Source organism: Lampetra planeri, chromosome 26 (assembly GCF_965212315.1).
Source record: "Lampetra planeri chromosome 26, kcLamPlan1.2.h2, whole genome shotgun sequence".
NCBI classification, from domain to species: Eukaryota; Metazoa; Chordata; class Hyperoartia; order Petromyzontiformes; family Petromyzontidae; genus Lampetra; species Lampetra planeri.
This window is the reverse complement of record NC_136132.1, coordinates 9180795-9196067: the sequence shown is the minus strand read 5'-3', so window position 1 is coordinate 9196067 and position 15273 is coordinate 9180795. Positions and strand designations below refer to the sequence as shown.

The 15273-nt window shown below is 48.8% G+C and overlaps 2 protein-coding genes across 4 annotated transcripts in view; one reads left to right on the top strand and one right to left on the bottom strand.

Moving 5' to 3' along the window:
- The first annotated feature begins 28 nt into the window (after nucleotides 1-28).
- Nucleotides 29-7414, top strand: LZIC (leucine zipper and CTNNBIP1 domain containing). 2 transcript variants are annotated; one of them, XM_078606702.1, is made up of 7 exons: nucleotides 29-178; nucleotides 1904-2020; nucleotides 3442-3577; nucleotides 4118-4216; nucleotides 5775-5870; nucleotides 6259-6340; nucleotides 6855-7414. In XM_078606702.1, the coding sequence occupies exons 2-7, from the start codon at nucleotides 1920-1922 to the stop codon at nucleotides 6911-6913; spliced, it is 573 nt and encodes a 190-aa protein (XP_078462828.1). In that variant the 5' UTR covers nucleotides 29-178; nucleotides 1904-1919; the 3' UTR covers nucleotides 6914-7414. The 2 variants fall into 2 exon arrangements, with proteins under 2 accessions (XP_078462828.1, XP_078462829.1); XM_078606703.1 differs by having other exon boundaries at nucleotides 37-283.
- Nucleotides 7415-9461: 2047 nt separating this feature from the next.
- The window catches only part of XRN1 (5'-3' exoribonuclease 1), a 40796-nt gene continuing 34984 nt past the window's right edge, over nucleotides 9462-15273 (bottom strand). The window contains exons 37-40 of one of the 2 annotated variants that reach the window (XM_078606696.1): nucleotides 14409-14578; nucleotides 14013-14103; nucleotides 13232-13626; nucleotides 9462-12171 (exon numbers count right to left, since the gene is read on the bottom strand). In XM_078606696.1, the coding sequence (XP_078462822.1) occupies nucleotides 11815-12171; nucleotides 13232-13626; nucleotides 14013-14103; nucleotides 14409-14578 (1013 nt within the window). In that variant the 3' untranslated portion in view covers nucleotides 9462-11814. The remainder of the gene's footprint in view (nucleotides 12172-13231; nucleotides 13627-14012; nucleotides 14104-14408; nucleotides 14579-15273) is intronic. The other variant, XM_078606697.1, reaches the window with a different exon arrangement.

Here is a 15273-nt window from a genome sequence, read left to right as displayed (position 1 = left end):
CACTCGAGTGGTCGATCCATCGATCCGGACATCGATGAAGCAGGAATCGCGACATCACGCGGGGTCAGAGGTCGCGACACAAGCGCGCGTTACCCTGCGACGTTCATCGCTACCCGTAACTGCGTTACCCCGTGGCAACGTTACCCCTCGGCTGCGTTACCCGTGGCAACGTTACCCCGTGAGTGTCACCATTCACCAACCCACTAAAGTGTAACCCAGGCACGTGTGTGGAACCAGCTTAAGCTGCGTGTGCCCGTCACTGCGTTAGCCTCTACCGTCAGCTGTGAGTCTCTGCCTGAGCTGTGGGTTTCTGTGAGTCTCTGTGGGCTGTGAGTCTCTGTGGGCTGTGAGTCTCTGTGGGTGTGAGTCTCTGTGCGTCTCTGTGGGTCTCTGTGAGTCTCTGTGGGTGTGAGTTTCTGTGAGTCTCTGTGGGCTGTGGATCTCTGTGAGTCTTTGTGGGTCTCTGTGGGTCTCTGTGAGTCTCTGTGGGCTCTGAGTCTCTGTGAGTCTCTGTGGGTCTCTGTGAGTCTATGTGAGTCTCTGTGGGTCTCTGAGTATCTGTGAGTCGCTGTGAGTCTCTGTGGGTCTCTGTGAGTCTCTGTGAGTCTATGTGAGTCTCTGTGGGTGTGAGTCTCTGTGGGTCTCTGTGGGTCTCTGTGAGTCTCTGTGGGTGTGAGTCTCTGTGAGTCTCTGTGGGTCTCTGTGAGTCTCTGTGAGTCTCTGTGGGTGTGAGTCTCTGTGAGTCTCTGTGGGTGTAAGTCTCTGTGGGTGTGAGTCTATGTGGGTCTCTGTGAGTCTCTGTGAGTCTCTGTGGGTGGTGAGTCTCTGTGGGTCTCTGTGAGTCTCTGTGAGTCGCTGTGGGTGTAATTCTCTGTGGCTATGAGTCTCTGTGGGTGTAAGTCTCTGTGGGTGTAAGTATCTGTGGGTGTGAGTCTCTGTGGGTCTCTGTGAGTCTCTGTGGGTCTCTGTGAGCCTCTGTGAGTCTCTGGGTGTGAGTCTCTGTGAGTCTCTGTTAGCTGTGAGTCTCTGTTAGCTGAGTCTCCATGTGAGCTGTGAGTCTCCATGTAAGTTGGCTCTGTGCGAGCTGTGAGTGTTTACGTGAGCAGGGTGTCTGTGGGCTGTGAGTCTCTTTGCGTGAGCTTTGATATTAAAATTCGTGTGGCTGTGCCACCCACTCTTCAGTTGAGGTCCTGGGGCCTCGGTACAGAACGTCTTGCGTATTTCTAGATGTGGCATAAAACGTGTTCTACTCCGATTTCACACGTGAGTTAAAACAACGAAGCACCGTTAAGTTAGGAGAGAAGTTGAATGGCAGCTGAGACTTCTCACTCGCACATCAGTTGTCTAAAGTATAGTATATATTTTAACGTCACCACCCATAAAGTTTTCTCTTGCGGCGGCATTTTGGATCTTGCTACGATGGCAGCGTGTCTGATATTACGAGCATTTTCTGTGCTCATGCTGCTGCTTGACAGGACCCTCCAGCTCCGAGGCTCCGTTCCGCACGAGTTGATGACGGCGTAAGAGCAGTGGCTGTGGCCGGTGGGCCGGCCGTCTCTTCCGTGAAAGGACGAGAGCGTTTCTGCCATTGAAGATTGAGCGTCGTCGGGACAGATCCCTTGTGTTCTTAGGTTTTTTCGGTAAAGTCACGTAGGTAAAAAATTAATATTAATAAAAGTAAAATAAAATAAAAATCACGACGTTTCGGAGGCAACACAAGCTTCCGTCTTCAGGTGGAACAGTCAGAGCACGATACAGCTATCCTCCGAAACGTCGTTATTTTTATTTTACTTTTATTAATTTTAATTTTTTACCTACGTGACTTTACCGAAAAAACCTAAGAATATTAATCCTTGCAGTCACGAAAGCTTCAAATCTAGATCCCTTGTGGGCTGTTTTGCAGGAGGGGAGAGCGGAAGATGGCGTCGCGGGGAAAGAGCGAGACGGACAAGCTGAGACGGAACCTGGAGGAGCAGCTGGATCGCTTGGTGCAGCAGCTGCACGACCTGGAGCGGTGCCGGTCAGCACGCGGCCGTGGGCCACGCCGTCGTCCCCAACGCTGCCCTCGTTGTCCCTGCAGGCTCGAGGCCGCAGGAGGCTTGTGGCAGCATTCTGGCGGCGGCGGCGGCATCACGAACCCTCGCAGCTCGTACAATTGGCGTTCTGACAACGAAATATGAATTCTCCTGGCCCGACCAATTCTGAACCGAGCGTCATGCCTGATGAAGTCGCGTAAACAGGAATACAAAACTAGGAAGTGATTTCTTTCTCAAATGAGCAGTGAGGCGGTGCTTAGCTCCTGTTTTCAGCTCTGAGCCAGTGGTGGAAATTCCCCATTCCGATGGCGGGAGCGAGTCTCTTCCATAGTACAACCTCTGTTGACTTACCCACAATACAGGAATGCCGCTTGCCTGGATATTACATCGAACACTGTAGATTTTTTTTTTTGTTATTCAGCGTCATGTTTATATCAGCTGATGACCAAATAGCCCGGGGTGCACCGGATCTCGCCTGATTTTGAAATGCGTTGGCACCATGCACGCCACATGGCACCAGAGGGCGGCACAGCAAAATCCATTGTTGTATGCTACACTCCCACGTCGATGCTCCTCGCCTTCACCATCCCGCACTGACCAGCGTGGTTAAATAACCCCACAACCCTCACAGCGTGGGGAGGCCCTCATCCAGCAGTTGACTGACAACGAACTGCGGATGTAAACAAAGACAAAGATCCCCCTATGTAGCCTTAACAGACTGTTGGGGAAAGTGCTGTTAGCGAGCACCTGCGAAGGCTGGCACGGCACACGAGGGGCGGGTGGCCAGCACACCACGGTGCTTGTGCCAGGCTAGGTGCATCTTGAGGCGATGTAAAGTCTCAAAGCCTCGCTAGCAGGAGGTCACCCAAAGACAAAGCACATTCCCCAACAGTGGGTTAAGGTTAAACATCTTCACTTCTCTTTCTGTAGCTGCCAGGGTGGCTGGAGTGGGAGAAATGCGAGGTGAACGAGACCCACTGCTTGTTCTTAGTGTGGCAGTCATGGGGCGGCAGGGCGGTGCCACGGTGCTCACAGCACGAAGGACCTGTGTTTGATTCTCATCTCGGGCGTCTTTCTGCGTGGAGTGTGGATGCTCTCCCCCTACTCGTCATGGGTTTCCTCCGGGTTCTGTGGTTTCCACCCTTAGGTAAAAAGTAAACATACAACGGGACTGTGATTTACTAAAACATCCGAATGCTGAAAAATTATCTGACTCGATTGGGATTATGTGCAGAAAACTGGACGGGGCCCTCCTGAAAACGAGTCTTTGAGACTCGGTGAGGCTTTCCTGAGTAAACAATATAAAATTGAAATAAATTCATCATTGCGTTCAGAAAACTGGGTTGCCGTGTGGAGGTGTGGTCCCTGTGCCCAGCGGGTGTTGCTGTTGGCCGCGCGTGTGCAGGGAGGACCTGGAGGCCGAGGAGTACGAGGAGACCAAGGCGGAGACGCTCGAACAGCTCTCAGAATTCAACACCGCGCTGCAAAAGATCGTCGCTGGCGACATGACCCTGGTGGACGACCTGGGCGCCATGCAGCTGGTGACGAGCTAGGGCTCTTCCGGCGACCTCGCCGCCGTATTCGCGCAGGGTCCTACGTCGTTCATTAGGGTGGCAGCGCAGTGGCGACGCGCCTCACAGCAACAACAAAGGCCTGGGTTCGATTTTCAACTCGGGAAACCTTCATGTGTGGAGTTTGTATGGGTTTTCTCCGGGTTCTGCGGTGTCCCATGGCTAGAAAAAAAAATTGTGTACCTGGTATTGGCCAAAAAGATTAGCTGAAATTTACTCAATTGGGATTACATATAGCAATCTTCTCCCCATTAAGAAAACTTGGCAGGACCCTCCTGAAAAACAGTCTTGGGACTCGGTGAGGCTTTTCTGGGTAAATAAACATGATATAAATAATAACGCTGGCTGTTCAACCAACACACTGCCAACCACTCTGTGAGGCTGTTTGCTTGCTTAAAATGTGTGCTTTTCACTAAATGTCTAATCGATGCAACGCATGGTTGTGGAGCATTAGCATTGGGACATCTAAGAGGGGCAAACCCGTTGGTATTGTGTTGCGTCACCCCGCAGGCTATCCAGGCCGCAATAAGTCAAGCTTTCCAAACCCCAGAAGTGATCCGGATGTTTGCGCGGAAGCAGCCAGGCCAGCTCCGCACACACATGGCCCAGGTGAGCCCTCACACAGCCGCCATGAGGTTACCATTGGTGGTTATCGTTGCTGGTTGCCGTGGTCAACTGTGCACAAGACAGTAAATTTTGGTCATTTCTTGCAGACATTGCCTCGTGGTTGCCCACAGGAATTGAGAATGAACGTGCCCCTTCACCCAATTGTGCTATTGACGTCATGAAACAAAATGCCTCCAGCTCCCACACTGCAGGGCAAACGCCAGGTTTGGGAACGGCCCGTGGAAGCAGATCTCACAGAATTACAGTGAAACGTCGTTATTTTGGTCTTTGATCATTCGTAACTGGGGATAATTCGGCACGGCTGCGCTTTCGGCATCTATACAGTATTGCCGTACTGAATGGGCCAATTTCGGCATATACGTGGAGCGACGCCCTTAGTCTGCGAGACAAATCCAAAGTTTTGGGTAGAATTCATGCAGGGTGTGTGACAATGCGTATGGTGTGTGAAGAGTTTGACATAAAATCAAGCACCTTTTATGACATCAAGAAAGGCCCGGGAGAAGATTAGGAAGTATGCTTTAATTCTAGATTTGAAGTTTTCGTGACTGCAAGGATCCATACTCTTTGGTTCTTTCGGTAAAGTCACGTAGGTGAAAATATAATAAAAATAACTTTTTATTTTAACCAAAGAGTAAGTATGCTTGAACCTTGGGAGGATCCTAGCAGCTCCAAAACGGTACAGAAGAGGATCAAGGCCCCAACGTTTGTCGACTTGTATGAGTGGTAGAAACAGGAGCGTGCACCTGGCGTTAACGCTCGCGGTGTGGACATTCATCACGCTGCAGTACGCCTGCCGCAACGCCTGCAGATTGGGGCAGGAGGCATTGGGGAGGACCATTGTACATAATTCGGAATATTGGATAATTCGGCAAGGCCAGAGCCCCATATGTGTCGAATTAGCAAAGGTTTACTGTACGTCGAAGTTCCTTGCAAGTGACCTCTAATGCTCACAGCTAGGGAGCAGCACTTTGCATGACAGTCAAACTGGATTATGACACCATTGGAACCTCCTTTGCCAGTAGCAAAATATGATAATTGTTTTTTTACCCTTTTATCTGGCAACAGAACTGACACTGTAAATGCTTACCCCGAGCTCTCATACTCTGATGGTGCATTGTCTTTGAGTTGTGCGCCTTTTGGCGTCATCTGGTCCAACACCATGTGAGACTAGGCTCTAAGAAAAGCTGTCTCAGATGTGGACCAATCAATTTCAAGGACAGTGCATACATGATCAGAGTTGTGTTTTTTTTTGCATTTCGACTGCAGGTATTGTGGTCAATGCAAACATGACTCCTTGTAAAAAAGGTGTCAGTTTTGTTGCCAGATAAAAGGGTTAAAAACCAATTATCATATTGGATTGTGACAGTTTCTATAGCACCGTAACGTGGCAAAGCCATTAGAAGGGCGTATCACGGTAAGTGAGCTTACCACTCGGGTAGCTGCTGTTTGAGACCGCTGCCTTTAGTAAATCGCTCGAATTCTTTGCGACGACTGAATAACACAGGATTGCATTCACACTCCACTGCGGTGTGGGTTGCAGTTGGAGAGAGACGTACTGGTGGGTAAGCTCCCAAGAGATGTCTACTCGTTACAGAAGGCTGAAACTCTCATGGCGCTCCGCAAACTCGGCGACACGGTAAGGATGGCGATATGAATCGCCCCCACCCCTCCCCCATCCTGTGTCGTCGCTTAAGTGAAGGCGCAACCCAGGAATAACCTCGCCCCAACATTTTGTTTGAGTACACTGCACATTAAATTAGCATGTTATTGCATTGGCCATTTCTAGATTTTTGTTTAATAAACACACAATTGCATTTCAAGTAACGAAGAAAAATTACACATTGAATCTTACTGCCGTGAATTTTGCTGCCTCTTAAAAGTTACGTACTTGAAGCAAATATTAACCCTGTGCCTCAGCACACCACTCCTACATCAGGCAGGAGTAGATCCACAGTGAAACGCGCGAGGCAGCGGCCTCCTGCCGAGTGTGGTTTGTTAGGACCGTCGCGTTCTCTCTCTCGCAGCTGAGCGCCGAGGAGGAGGCGTTCCTGTCGGCCAACGCCTCGGCGGCCCTCAGCCAACTCGAGCGCGTGACCGACGACCTCGGTGAGCAACGTCACCTCCAGCGTTCAAATTCATTCTCAAATGTCATATTTTGTTTTTGATAGCCGGGGGTGTCTCAAGGTGGTGCTTTACACGCGACACGCAGCATCGCATCTCAGCACCCGGCCTGCAAGCATGCGTTCGTCTGCCACTCGGCGGTAATGATCGCTGCGTGGATGCAGAACTTCTTTCGCACCGTACGTAGCCAACCGTGAGGAATTTGCAGTGAATTGAGCAAATTTGGTCCAAGGCGCCGGCACACTACAGCCTCCTTGTTTCAAATGACGTCAGAATTTCCTTGGCATCCGCTGTGCAGCATGACGCGTAGTCTTCGACGGTGAATGGACACTTGCGTGGCAACCAGAGCGGCGTGCCGAATCGAATCGTAAAGCACTGAAAGCTGCGGCGAACGCGCTAACGAACCGTCTCACTGCCCTGACATCTCTCCGGAGGCTGTGTGCACAGGGCACGGTACTGCGGTGATACTTTCTGGTGGTGATTATCGCTTGTGTTGCAGGGTCAGCTGATAAGGTGTTGGCACTGGCGAGCTCCGAGGTGGTGAAAGTTAAAAAGTAAAGTTAAACTCCTACTCTGGTGGCTTCAAGTGCAGCTGTGCCGACTCCAACTTGGCGCACACTTACACGCATTCACACACTGCCACACACGCTCAGCATTACGCACATTCTACACACGCAGTGCTTTGCGAGCCACGCGTGCGAGCGTTCTACACATGCTCAGCGCTTGCACACTTGGCAACGTGATGTGGCGGTGCTTGTACGCACGGCACGATCCACGTGCACATTAAACTTGCACAGACGCATGGAGAAGCACGGCGGTTCCACGTGCTGCCCTGTGGACGCAGCTACCCTCTGCTGAAACGCTCATCGATCACGTTCCTGCCCCTATACGAACTATCAAACTACTCGGCTGCGTTTTGCCGTCTGCATAATTCACGGTACTGCTGCTCCCACTATTCAATGTCTCCACACTAAAAACTCTGATTTATGCGGAGTCATAAATAGATTGTAATTAAAAGTTGTTTAGATGGTTTTCAATAAACTTAAACGTTGGTATAAATGGGTTTCATCGGGGGTCAGCTGTTGTACAATCCGTAGTTTTTTTGTCTGAATGAATTCAGACAATTCTTCTTGTGTGCGACTGTGGATATAAACTCCAAAACCTGGGGCCGTGTAACTTCGCACTGCCCCAAACATATACACGTGACGGTGGTGGATCTGCCATTCGCCAGCTCTCGGACAAAGCAACACGATGGCTGAATCGCAATTAAAATGTGTTATAGCTGCTCTCTGTCGGCCATACACAGTAGGAAAGTGAAGCCCTGTGGGCTCGAGCAGAAAGGACTTCTCCCCACAGCCAACATACCGATCACTCTCACTCCGCTGCTCTTAACATTTTTTGTAACGAGTGTCCTATTGTGACGGTGCAAAACGTTGGAGCAACATGGACATATTCATTCTCTAGTAATTTTGGCAAAGCATAAAGCGTACAAAACACGTTGATCACGTTTTCACTTAAGAGCTCTTCATAACGCACGTGGCCCTGAAGTCACACGGTGCCGACGTGCCTCGAGTGTGAACCGTCGAGGTTCGGTGACTTGGACGTCCAACGGAACGCCACTGATATCACAGCTCGTTCGTCCCGCAGCTCAAAGCGGCGCACGAAGAAGACGTCGTAGGCAGAACGAGCGAAGACCCCTTTTTCAAACGAATGTATGGCAAACCACCGGGTGACCACTTAGCAGTTTACTAGGATTCACGTAAACGTGTTCTGAAATACGATATTTTAATTGTCACGTTCTTAAAACCCAATCGAGCGCGGATCGGTTGTGGAAGCTGACATCCAATACTCAACCATAATAGAGGTTTTTGGTTTAGATCGCTAAAATATAAATGTGTCGTTAAAACCCGCCACCACCCGACACAGCCAACTCGTAAGGGTTGTCACGTAAACAGAACGTGGCCAATTCGTTACTAGCACAGCACATCGGTGTGTTGGAGAGCCAAGCCACAACATTTACAATCTGAGTACGACGTTTCGCCAGTAATTACAACTATCTTCAGGCAACATATTTGTGAAGTCCACCTATTTCGTTCCTTATGTAGATGCGTAGATTTGTTGACCACCCTTCTGCGCTCTTGCACAATGTGTGTGGCGGGGGGGAGATTACTGAGTCTACGTACATTATGCATGTTCATTATGCGAGTCTATTGTGTTTATTAAAATAGCCTGACCAACGGTAATCCCTATTGAAGTCCGCTTCCCTTTGTAGGCATACATTTAAATAATGTATTATTTGATGATTCGCTTCCACACAGCACTAAGGCGGTAGCTATCCGAACGATTAAAGTAATTTTTAATTATTTCAATTTCGACAGATTATCTAATTAGTCTTGGCCAGTAGTAGCTAGTTTTGCACGGAACTTCAACGTTTCAAAATCAATTGAGTGTCCTTGTTGGCACGCGTGTTCTGCTACTGCTGACAGTTGCATTTGGGAGAATTTAATATTTTTGTTATTTTAGTCTCGTGCTGATCATTTGTCCTATATAAGGAACGAAACAATAAGACTTCTCCACAAATCTGTATCGCCTGATGAAGCTAGTTGTAATTACTGGCGAAACGTCGTACTCAGATTGGAAATGTTGTGGCTTGGCTCTCCAACACACCGGTGTGCTGTACTAGTATACTACACTATACACTCCACTATACAATACACGACTATACACTACACTATACAATACACGACTATACACTACACTACTACACTATACACTATTGCTGTACTAGTGACGAATTGGCCACGTTCTGTTTACGTGACAACCCTTACTAGTTGGCTGTGTCGGGTGGTGGCGGGTTTTAACGACACATTTATATATTTACACGATCTAACCCAAAAACCTCTATTATGGATATTGGTCGCGAAAGCCTCCGTGTTAAACCATCCAATAATTACTTGTCCACGTGACTTCGTTATATAAAACGGTGGGTAACCGGACGATGGGTGAGCTGGGACGTGTTTGTCTTGTGTTGATTGGACACTCGAGGATGAAAGCAATCATTCGTGCCAGACATGATATGCGAGAAAATATGTAAACATGAAAGCTGTAAAGATGACATGATAACTTTATTTCAGATTCCTGAGATCATCAGTTTAATCTTAAAAACGTAATTACAAAAATAGCCATCGGACTACAATGATTACATTTATTTATGTTTAAACTGAAGCTTAGGATTATTCATGTAAATGTATCTCTCCCACGAGTCTAAACATTTAAAAGCACGTTTAATGGTCACACTTCTGATGCAATTTCATTTACATACCAACAAATACGCGCAAAAAGTTAAAAGTAAAGATCACCAAACCGAAAAAGCACATGAGCAAACTTCCGCGTGGATATCGCCATCACCTATTGTGTGCTTTTAAATGACCACTTCATGAGGAACCCAAGTAGGCAGACAGTATTTTACACAGCCACCAACTCCACGACAGCAACACAAATGAAACTGCACCTAAGGGATCCATAATTAGAACACCTTTCCCGTGTGCAACTGGGCTTTGCAAGCGATAAGCGCCTTCCACCACCTCATCTCACAGGGCACTCCCAGTGGCAGCTGTCCCGTGCGGCACAAGATAACAAGGCACCCGGCACGCAAGCGTCACATCGGTCTGCCGGTCGGCGGGCGATGTTGACTGCCCGCGTGGAGTCCCAACCCAGCAAGTCTGACGCGTCCAAACGTTGAGCGGCAGTCTCCCTCTACGGGGACGCTGTAATCGTCATGTTTGGCTTAACAATGACCGCCCCCCCCCCTCCGCCACAGTGACGTCGTACTCTAACAAATGTTCATTCGAATGTGTTAAGAGTTTTATTTTGTACGACAAGAGCAACACATTTTATGCAAAAATGACACGCTTCGAAGTACTTGCTTAAAAATACAACCAGTGAAACGGTATAAACCAGTAGGTGGTAATAAATTTATTCCGAGAAATTATGTAAAAAGTTTAAATGCGATTACTCAAGCACAACGTATGCAATTAGTAAACTAAGTTAATATGTTTGGAATAAAAAGTATGGCCATGTTAACCCAATTCATGGAAATAACTTTTTGGCAATTTAAAAAGAACAGATAATTGGAGTGCGCGAGCACTCGGTCAACCTCCTGCTGGCTCTGCGTGCCATGAGCCTGACAGAGGGGAACATTTTAAAACGCCAAACACATTTTAAAAACATTCACTCATTATTGAAGCACCTTGGCAGATTTTTTTTCACTTGCGATAAATATGCACGTATGAACTTGACACGCAAGGTTTCTCAGCCAATATGGGTTAGAGGCCACGTGGAATGATCTGGGTCCAGACTTCCTGCATGTCAACCTGATGATGCTTGACGTAGTTTCAAGCGAAACTCTACATATCTAAACGGTGAATTTGGTTGTCAACAGTTGTTCTTTGAATTACGATTTCAATTTGTTTGACTATGTTGGGTGGTGGAGGAGCCCTAAATTATACAAATTTGTCCAGATCATTAAAGTGACCTAACCCAAACATCAACGATGAATCCTGCACGTATCATTATATACAACCAGACCCTAAACGATTCTACAAAATGAAACAAGTCGCCCTTAATATCCCTTGAAAACGAGGCGATGAGGTTCGGGCGTGTCTCAACGGGTTACACCTGGTCAAGTGAAGGAGACGCGGTCACGTGGCGTGATGTTCTGCCGGCATCACTCGTCTGCAAGCGCCCCCAGCGAGGAAGTGAGCCACACTCAACCAAGTGGTTCCACTGCTGCTCTGATCCAACACTCCGCCCGCCACCGCCGCTGCTGCTGCGATACTCTGCTCTGCTGAAGAGACCTCTGGTTAACTCGGCATTAAAAAGGGGCTCAAAATATGTTCCAGCTTGTTGTCAACACTAACATAACTTAAGTCCAAAATTTCCAGCCCATTGCTTTTAGTATTTTCAGCATCCCCAGCCGTCGAGCTACAATTCAAGGTATTCCACTGTGGGTTTGATTTTCATCACAAGCCAGCAAGTCGAGCACGATGTATCTGCATTGCAATGCAAGAAGACGACGCACTAAGATTTACCGAGAGTCTTTTAAAATGGCAGGCACTCTGAAAACTCTGGGTTATATTCTGGAAGTTGCAACACCACTTTTCTGTCCTCAATCACCAAATACAATGGGCCCCATGAACCACTCAAGTGTGGAGAACACTAAGATAGAGTTTTATTTCACACTGCATTTCATTTACTCGTCTCTACAAACACTCGCCTAAGTCGTGGTTATTCTGCGCCCAAGCCAACTCTTCCAGAGTCTTCAATCAAGCATGCGCCTCTCGCCAGTCGTTAATCCGCTCGCTACCACCGTGTCTCCACCCCACGCTCTCCACCGCAGCCCTGCGTCACCGGCATGCCTTTCGAGAACGGACCGTTCCACGCGGCGCTGGTGTACGCACCTATTTTGGCATTTGGCCTCCGAAATTAACGGCCAAATTTGCCGGCTTGCGAGCCCTTCTCTTTTTGGATGTCGCTGCAATGCAATCCGCCGGTAGCTGCGGAGGCTGGTCCTGCTCTTCCTTTGCGAGCGTGGCAGTGGAGGCGGCAGACGAGAGCGACTCGGAGGCCCCCACTGGCGGTGCGTCCTCAGAGTCCGGCTGCGCCAGGGCGGTTCCGGTGTGCACCACCACGGCCGGCACCACTTCAGGTCTGAGCTCCGCGGCTTGAGGCGACGCCTTCAGGGGCTGTGGGTGAGCGTGAGCTGCCGGATTGGCTGCTTGGAGAGGGTTGCTGTGAGTCACCTGCTGCCTGTACACCTGCACCCATTCACGGAAGACCAAAGGACGTACGTGTAAACGCAAGTGCGCATCTCATCACCGCAATATGTTTTAACAATATTTGTTTAGTTATGCATGCTGCGTCGTTCATGCGAATTACATCCCACAGATAAAAACAAAAGGCAGCCAGCTGGTGCCAATAATTGGCCAAGCTCTGCAGTCTTCTATTTATGATGAATATCATCAGCCAATTAGTGAATGATTATACACATGGGAAAAAACCGAAGCACACAGAGAAAACCTATGGGTGCGAGGGGGCAATACTATCCCATACAGATGAGAAAACAAACGAGTCCACACTCTCCTCCACATGACCAGAATCGTTCTCCCAATGAAATCCGGTTGATGATAGCAATCACAAAAAATGAGAACGTTCAGCCATGCCAAGTCACTTCTTCAACGTGGAACAATCAATTCTGGTTGTCGCCGGATGAGGCTGGCTGTAATTACCGGTGAAACATCGTACTCGAATTTTAAAAGTTTTGGGTTTACTCTCCAACACACCGGTTTGCTAAACTAGTAGCTATTTGGCACGTTTTGTTTACGTAACAAACCTTACTAATTGGCTGTGTCGGGTGGTGGCGGGTTTTAACGACACATTTATAGTTACGTGATCTAACCCAAAAAAAACTCTATTATGGATGGAACGATCTCCCAAAACACAACATGTGCTACTAGTTTCAACTTATTTAAATCCTTCATTTACACTCACTTACACAACACTTGCAACTGTTGCATTTACGGTACATTCATTACGATACAGCGGTCTGCACCACTTATTTGTGTAATCATCAATTACAGATTGATGTTTGTGTACGTGTCGTTACGTATTCGCTGTGCAAGTACCAATCACCACGAGACGTTCCATTTCAAGGGATTATCAAGGTCAAATATTGCAATAAAAAAAATATTTCCCATCATACTGCTGCCTGTGCACAGCGTACAAGTCTCTTCATATACAGCTGTGTTTAGAAGAGACACAAATCTTGCTAATTTTTGGGATATCTTAAAGCACACCGGTAAATGCATTTTTCCCCACCTGGAGTGGAACAAATTGGGACAGATGCGCGGACGCTGCGGGTTCATTGGCTTGCTGAAGTTGCTTCGTCTGATGCGCAGCGCTCTGATTGGAGAATCCAAAGCCGGCCGCTGCATTTTGATTAGTTGAAAACTGCTGTGGTGGTTGCGTAAATACTTGGGGCATTGTTTTACGACCGCTTGAATACGCCTGCGTATGCTGATGGGGCAGCTTTTGATTGGCTGCGGTCATCATTCGTGGCTGCTGATGGGGTATGGCGTGATTCGGAGGAGCGAATCTCATGTGAAACGGAGGCTGATTCATCGCCTGCAGGTGGTAGCGGTGTTGGGGGGAAGAGATGATGGGTTGCCAGGGCATCGGGTGGAAATACGGCTGCGAGTGAGGCAGGGTAAAAGCTGCAAGACAGACAGAACAGCACAAACACACGTACAACAATCGTACAAGTCACACGTATTATGTTACACTGAACGGTTATCAGAACCAATAAAAATTACTTGTAACCAATTAAGAACACCACTTCAGAAAATGGGCACATTGAACAATTTAGTGTTTAGCCAAAAACTGACTTCCCCACAGTCGTAATAATTTTACAACCCCAGAGGGATAATGGGCTGAGTCAACCCTCAAACAGAATGTGAACTCGCAAACTCAGAATTGCAAGCCGCTCGCTCTGCAGGTGAGCCACTGGACCGGATTTTACATGTGGGGACATCTCTAAGCGCTGCGCTGCTTAGATACTTCCACTATACCCCTGCTGACAGAAAAAAGAGGCATCCCTCACCAGCACCTTGGAGAGAGGTGGTTGGCGGCTGCAGGCCCTGCATCCGCATAGGCTGGTACATGTTGCACGGGAACGACTGTCCGGCAATCATCTACACTCGCAAACACAAAACAGCACGCTCAGCACAGCGAGACATGGCGCCGAGCACGCTCAGCACAGCAGCGCCATCACAGACACACAAACGTTATCGGCGCAAACAAGATGGAAAGTTTAATGCATCACCGCGACACGTCTAAGTTACGGATTGAGACGGATTGTGCGTGTAAGGATCACAGAGAGCAGCCACTCGTGACCTCCCGCCTACGCCGCCCGTCACCGCCAACTGACTGGCGGGTCATGAAACAAGTCGGAGGGAGTGGGCGAGCGTCACGGTGAGCAAAGGGGATGAAACTCCACCTGCTGGAGTGGTTGTGGGGGGCCCATGCGGGGCACGTTTGGCAGCAGGGGGGGCCGGTGAGACACGTTCGCTGTGTCCGGCTCCGGCTTGGCCGCCGCAGGGTGTGCGCCGGCCGGCACAGCCCCGGCTCTCGGCTCTCGGTCACCAGGGCCGGTGGTGGCTTTTGCATCTGGGTGGCGGTACACAAACGGGACACTGTGAAGCAAAACCATCCCTCGCTGTTATGCTTGTTTATCCATGAAGCTTCACGGAGACTCAAAACTAAGGTGGAGGCCGTCACTGGGTGGGTGTGCCCAGCAAAGCCTCAAGACTCTTATTCAAAGTAGAGTCCTGCCAAGTTTTCACAGTCGGCGGGGTAATGTTGCTACGTGTGAACACGAATGAGTAAATAGGATGTTTGGTAAGTACAGTAGCAATTGCACCGTATGGATTTTTCTTTAGCTATGGGAGGCAACCAGAGAATCTGGAGGAAACCCATGCAGAACAGGGGGAGAACGTTCACACTCCACACAGAAAGGCGCCCGAGTCAGAAATCTAGCCCAGGTCCTTCTTACTGTGAGCCACAAGTGGAACCACCTTGCCACCCAGTGCCGCCTGCCGTAGCCAATACGTTAAAGCGAAATCCAACTGAACGCCACATGCAACGGTGTGGAAAGTGGACATGAGGGACTGCTCGAGGTGAAAAAAAAAAACATGTCCACAATACAAACGCGAGGCTGCTATTTGTTGAATCCAAGGAATCTTGTCTGCTTACGTGGCACAGAAGCCAGGCAAGCACGATGCGAAGATAGCATAGGGCGCAGTCAACCTGTCAAACACCAGGTTTTCAATAACCTGGTGTCTGGCAGGTTTAAACCTTATGTT

Bases quoted from the DNA above. Each gene is read 5' to 3' on its own strand.
- LZIC (XM_078606702.1), top strand. From the start codon at position 1,920: ATGGCGTCGCGGGGAAAGAGCGAGACGGACAAGCTGAGACGGAACCTG. The intron at 2,021-3,441 runs GTCAGCACGCGG...GCGCGTGTGCAG, and splicing joins CACGACCTGGAGCGGTGCCG to GGAGGACCTGGAGGCCGAGG. The intron at 5,871-6,258 runs GTAAGGATGGCG...TCTCTCTCGCAG, and splicing joins TCCGCAAACTCGGCGACACG to CTGAGCGCCGAGGAGGAGGC.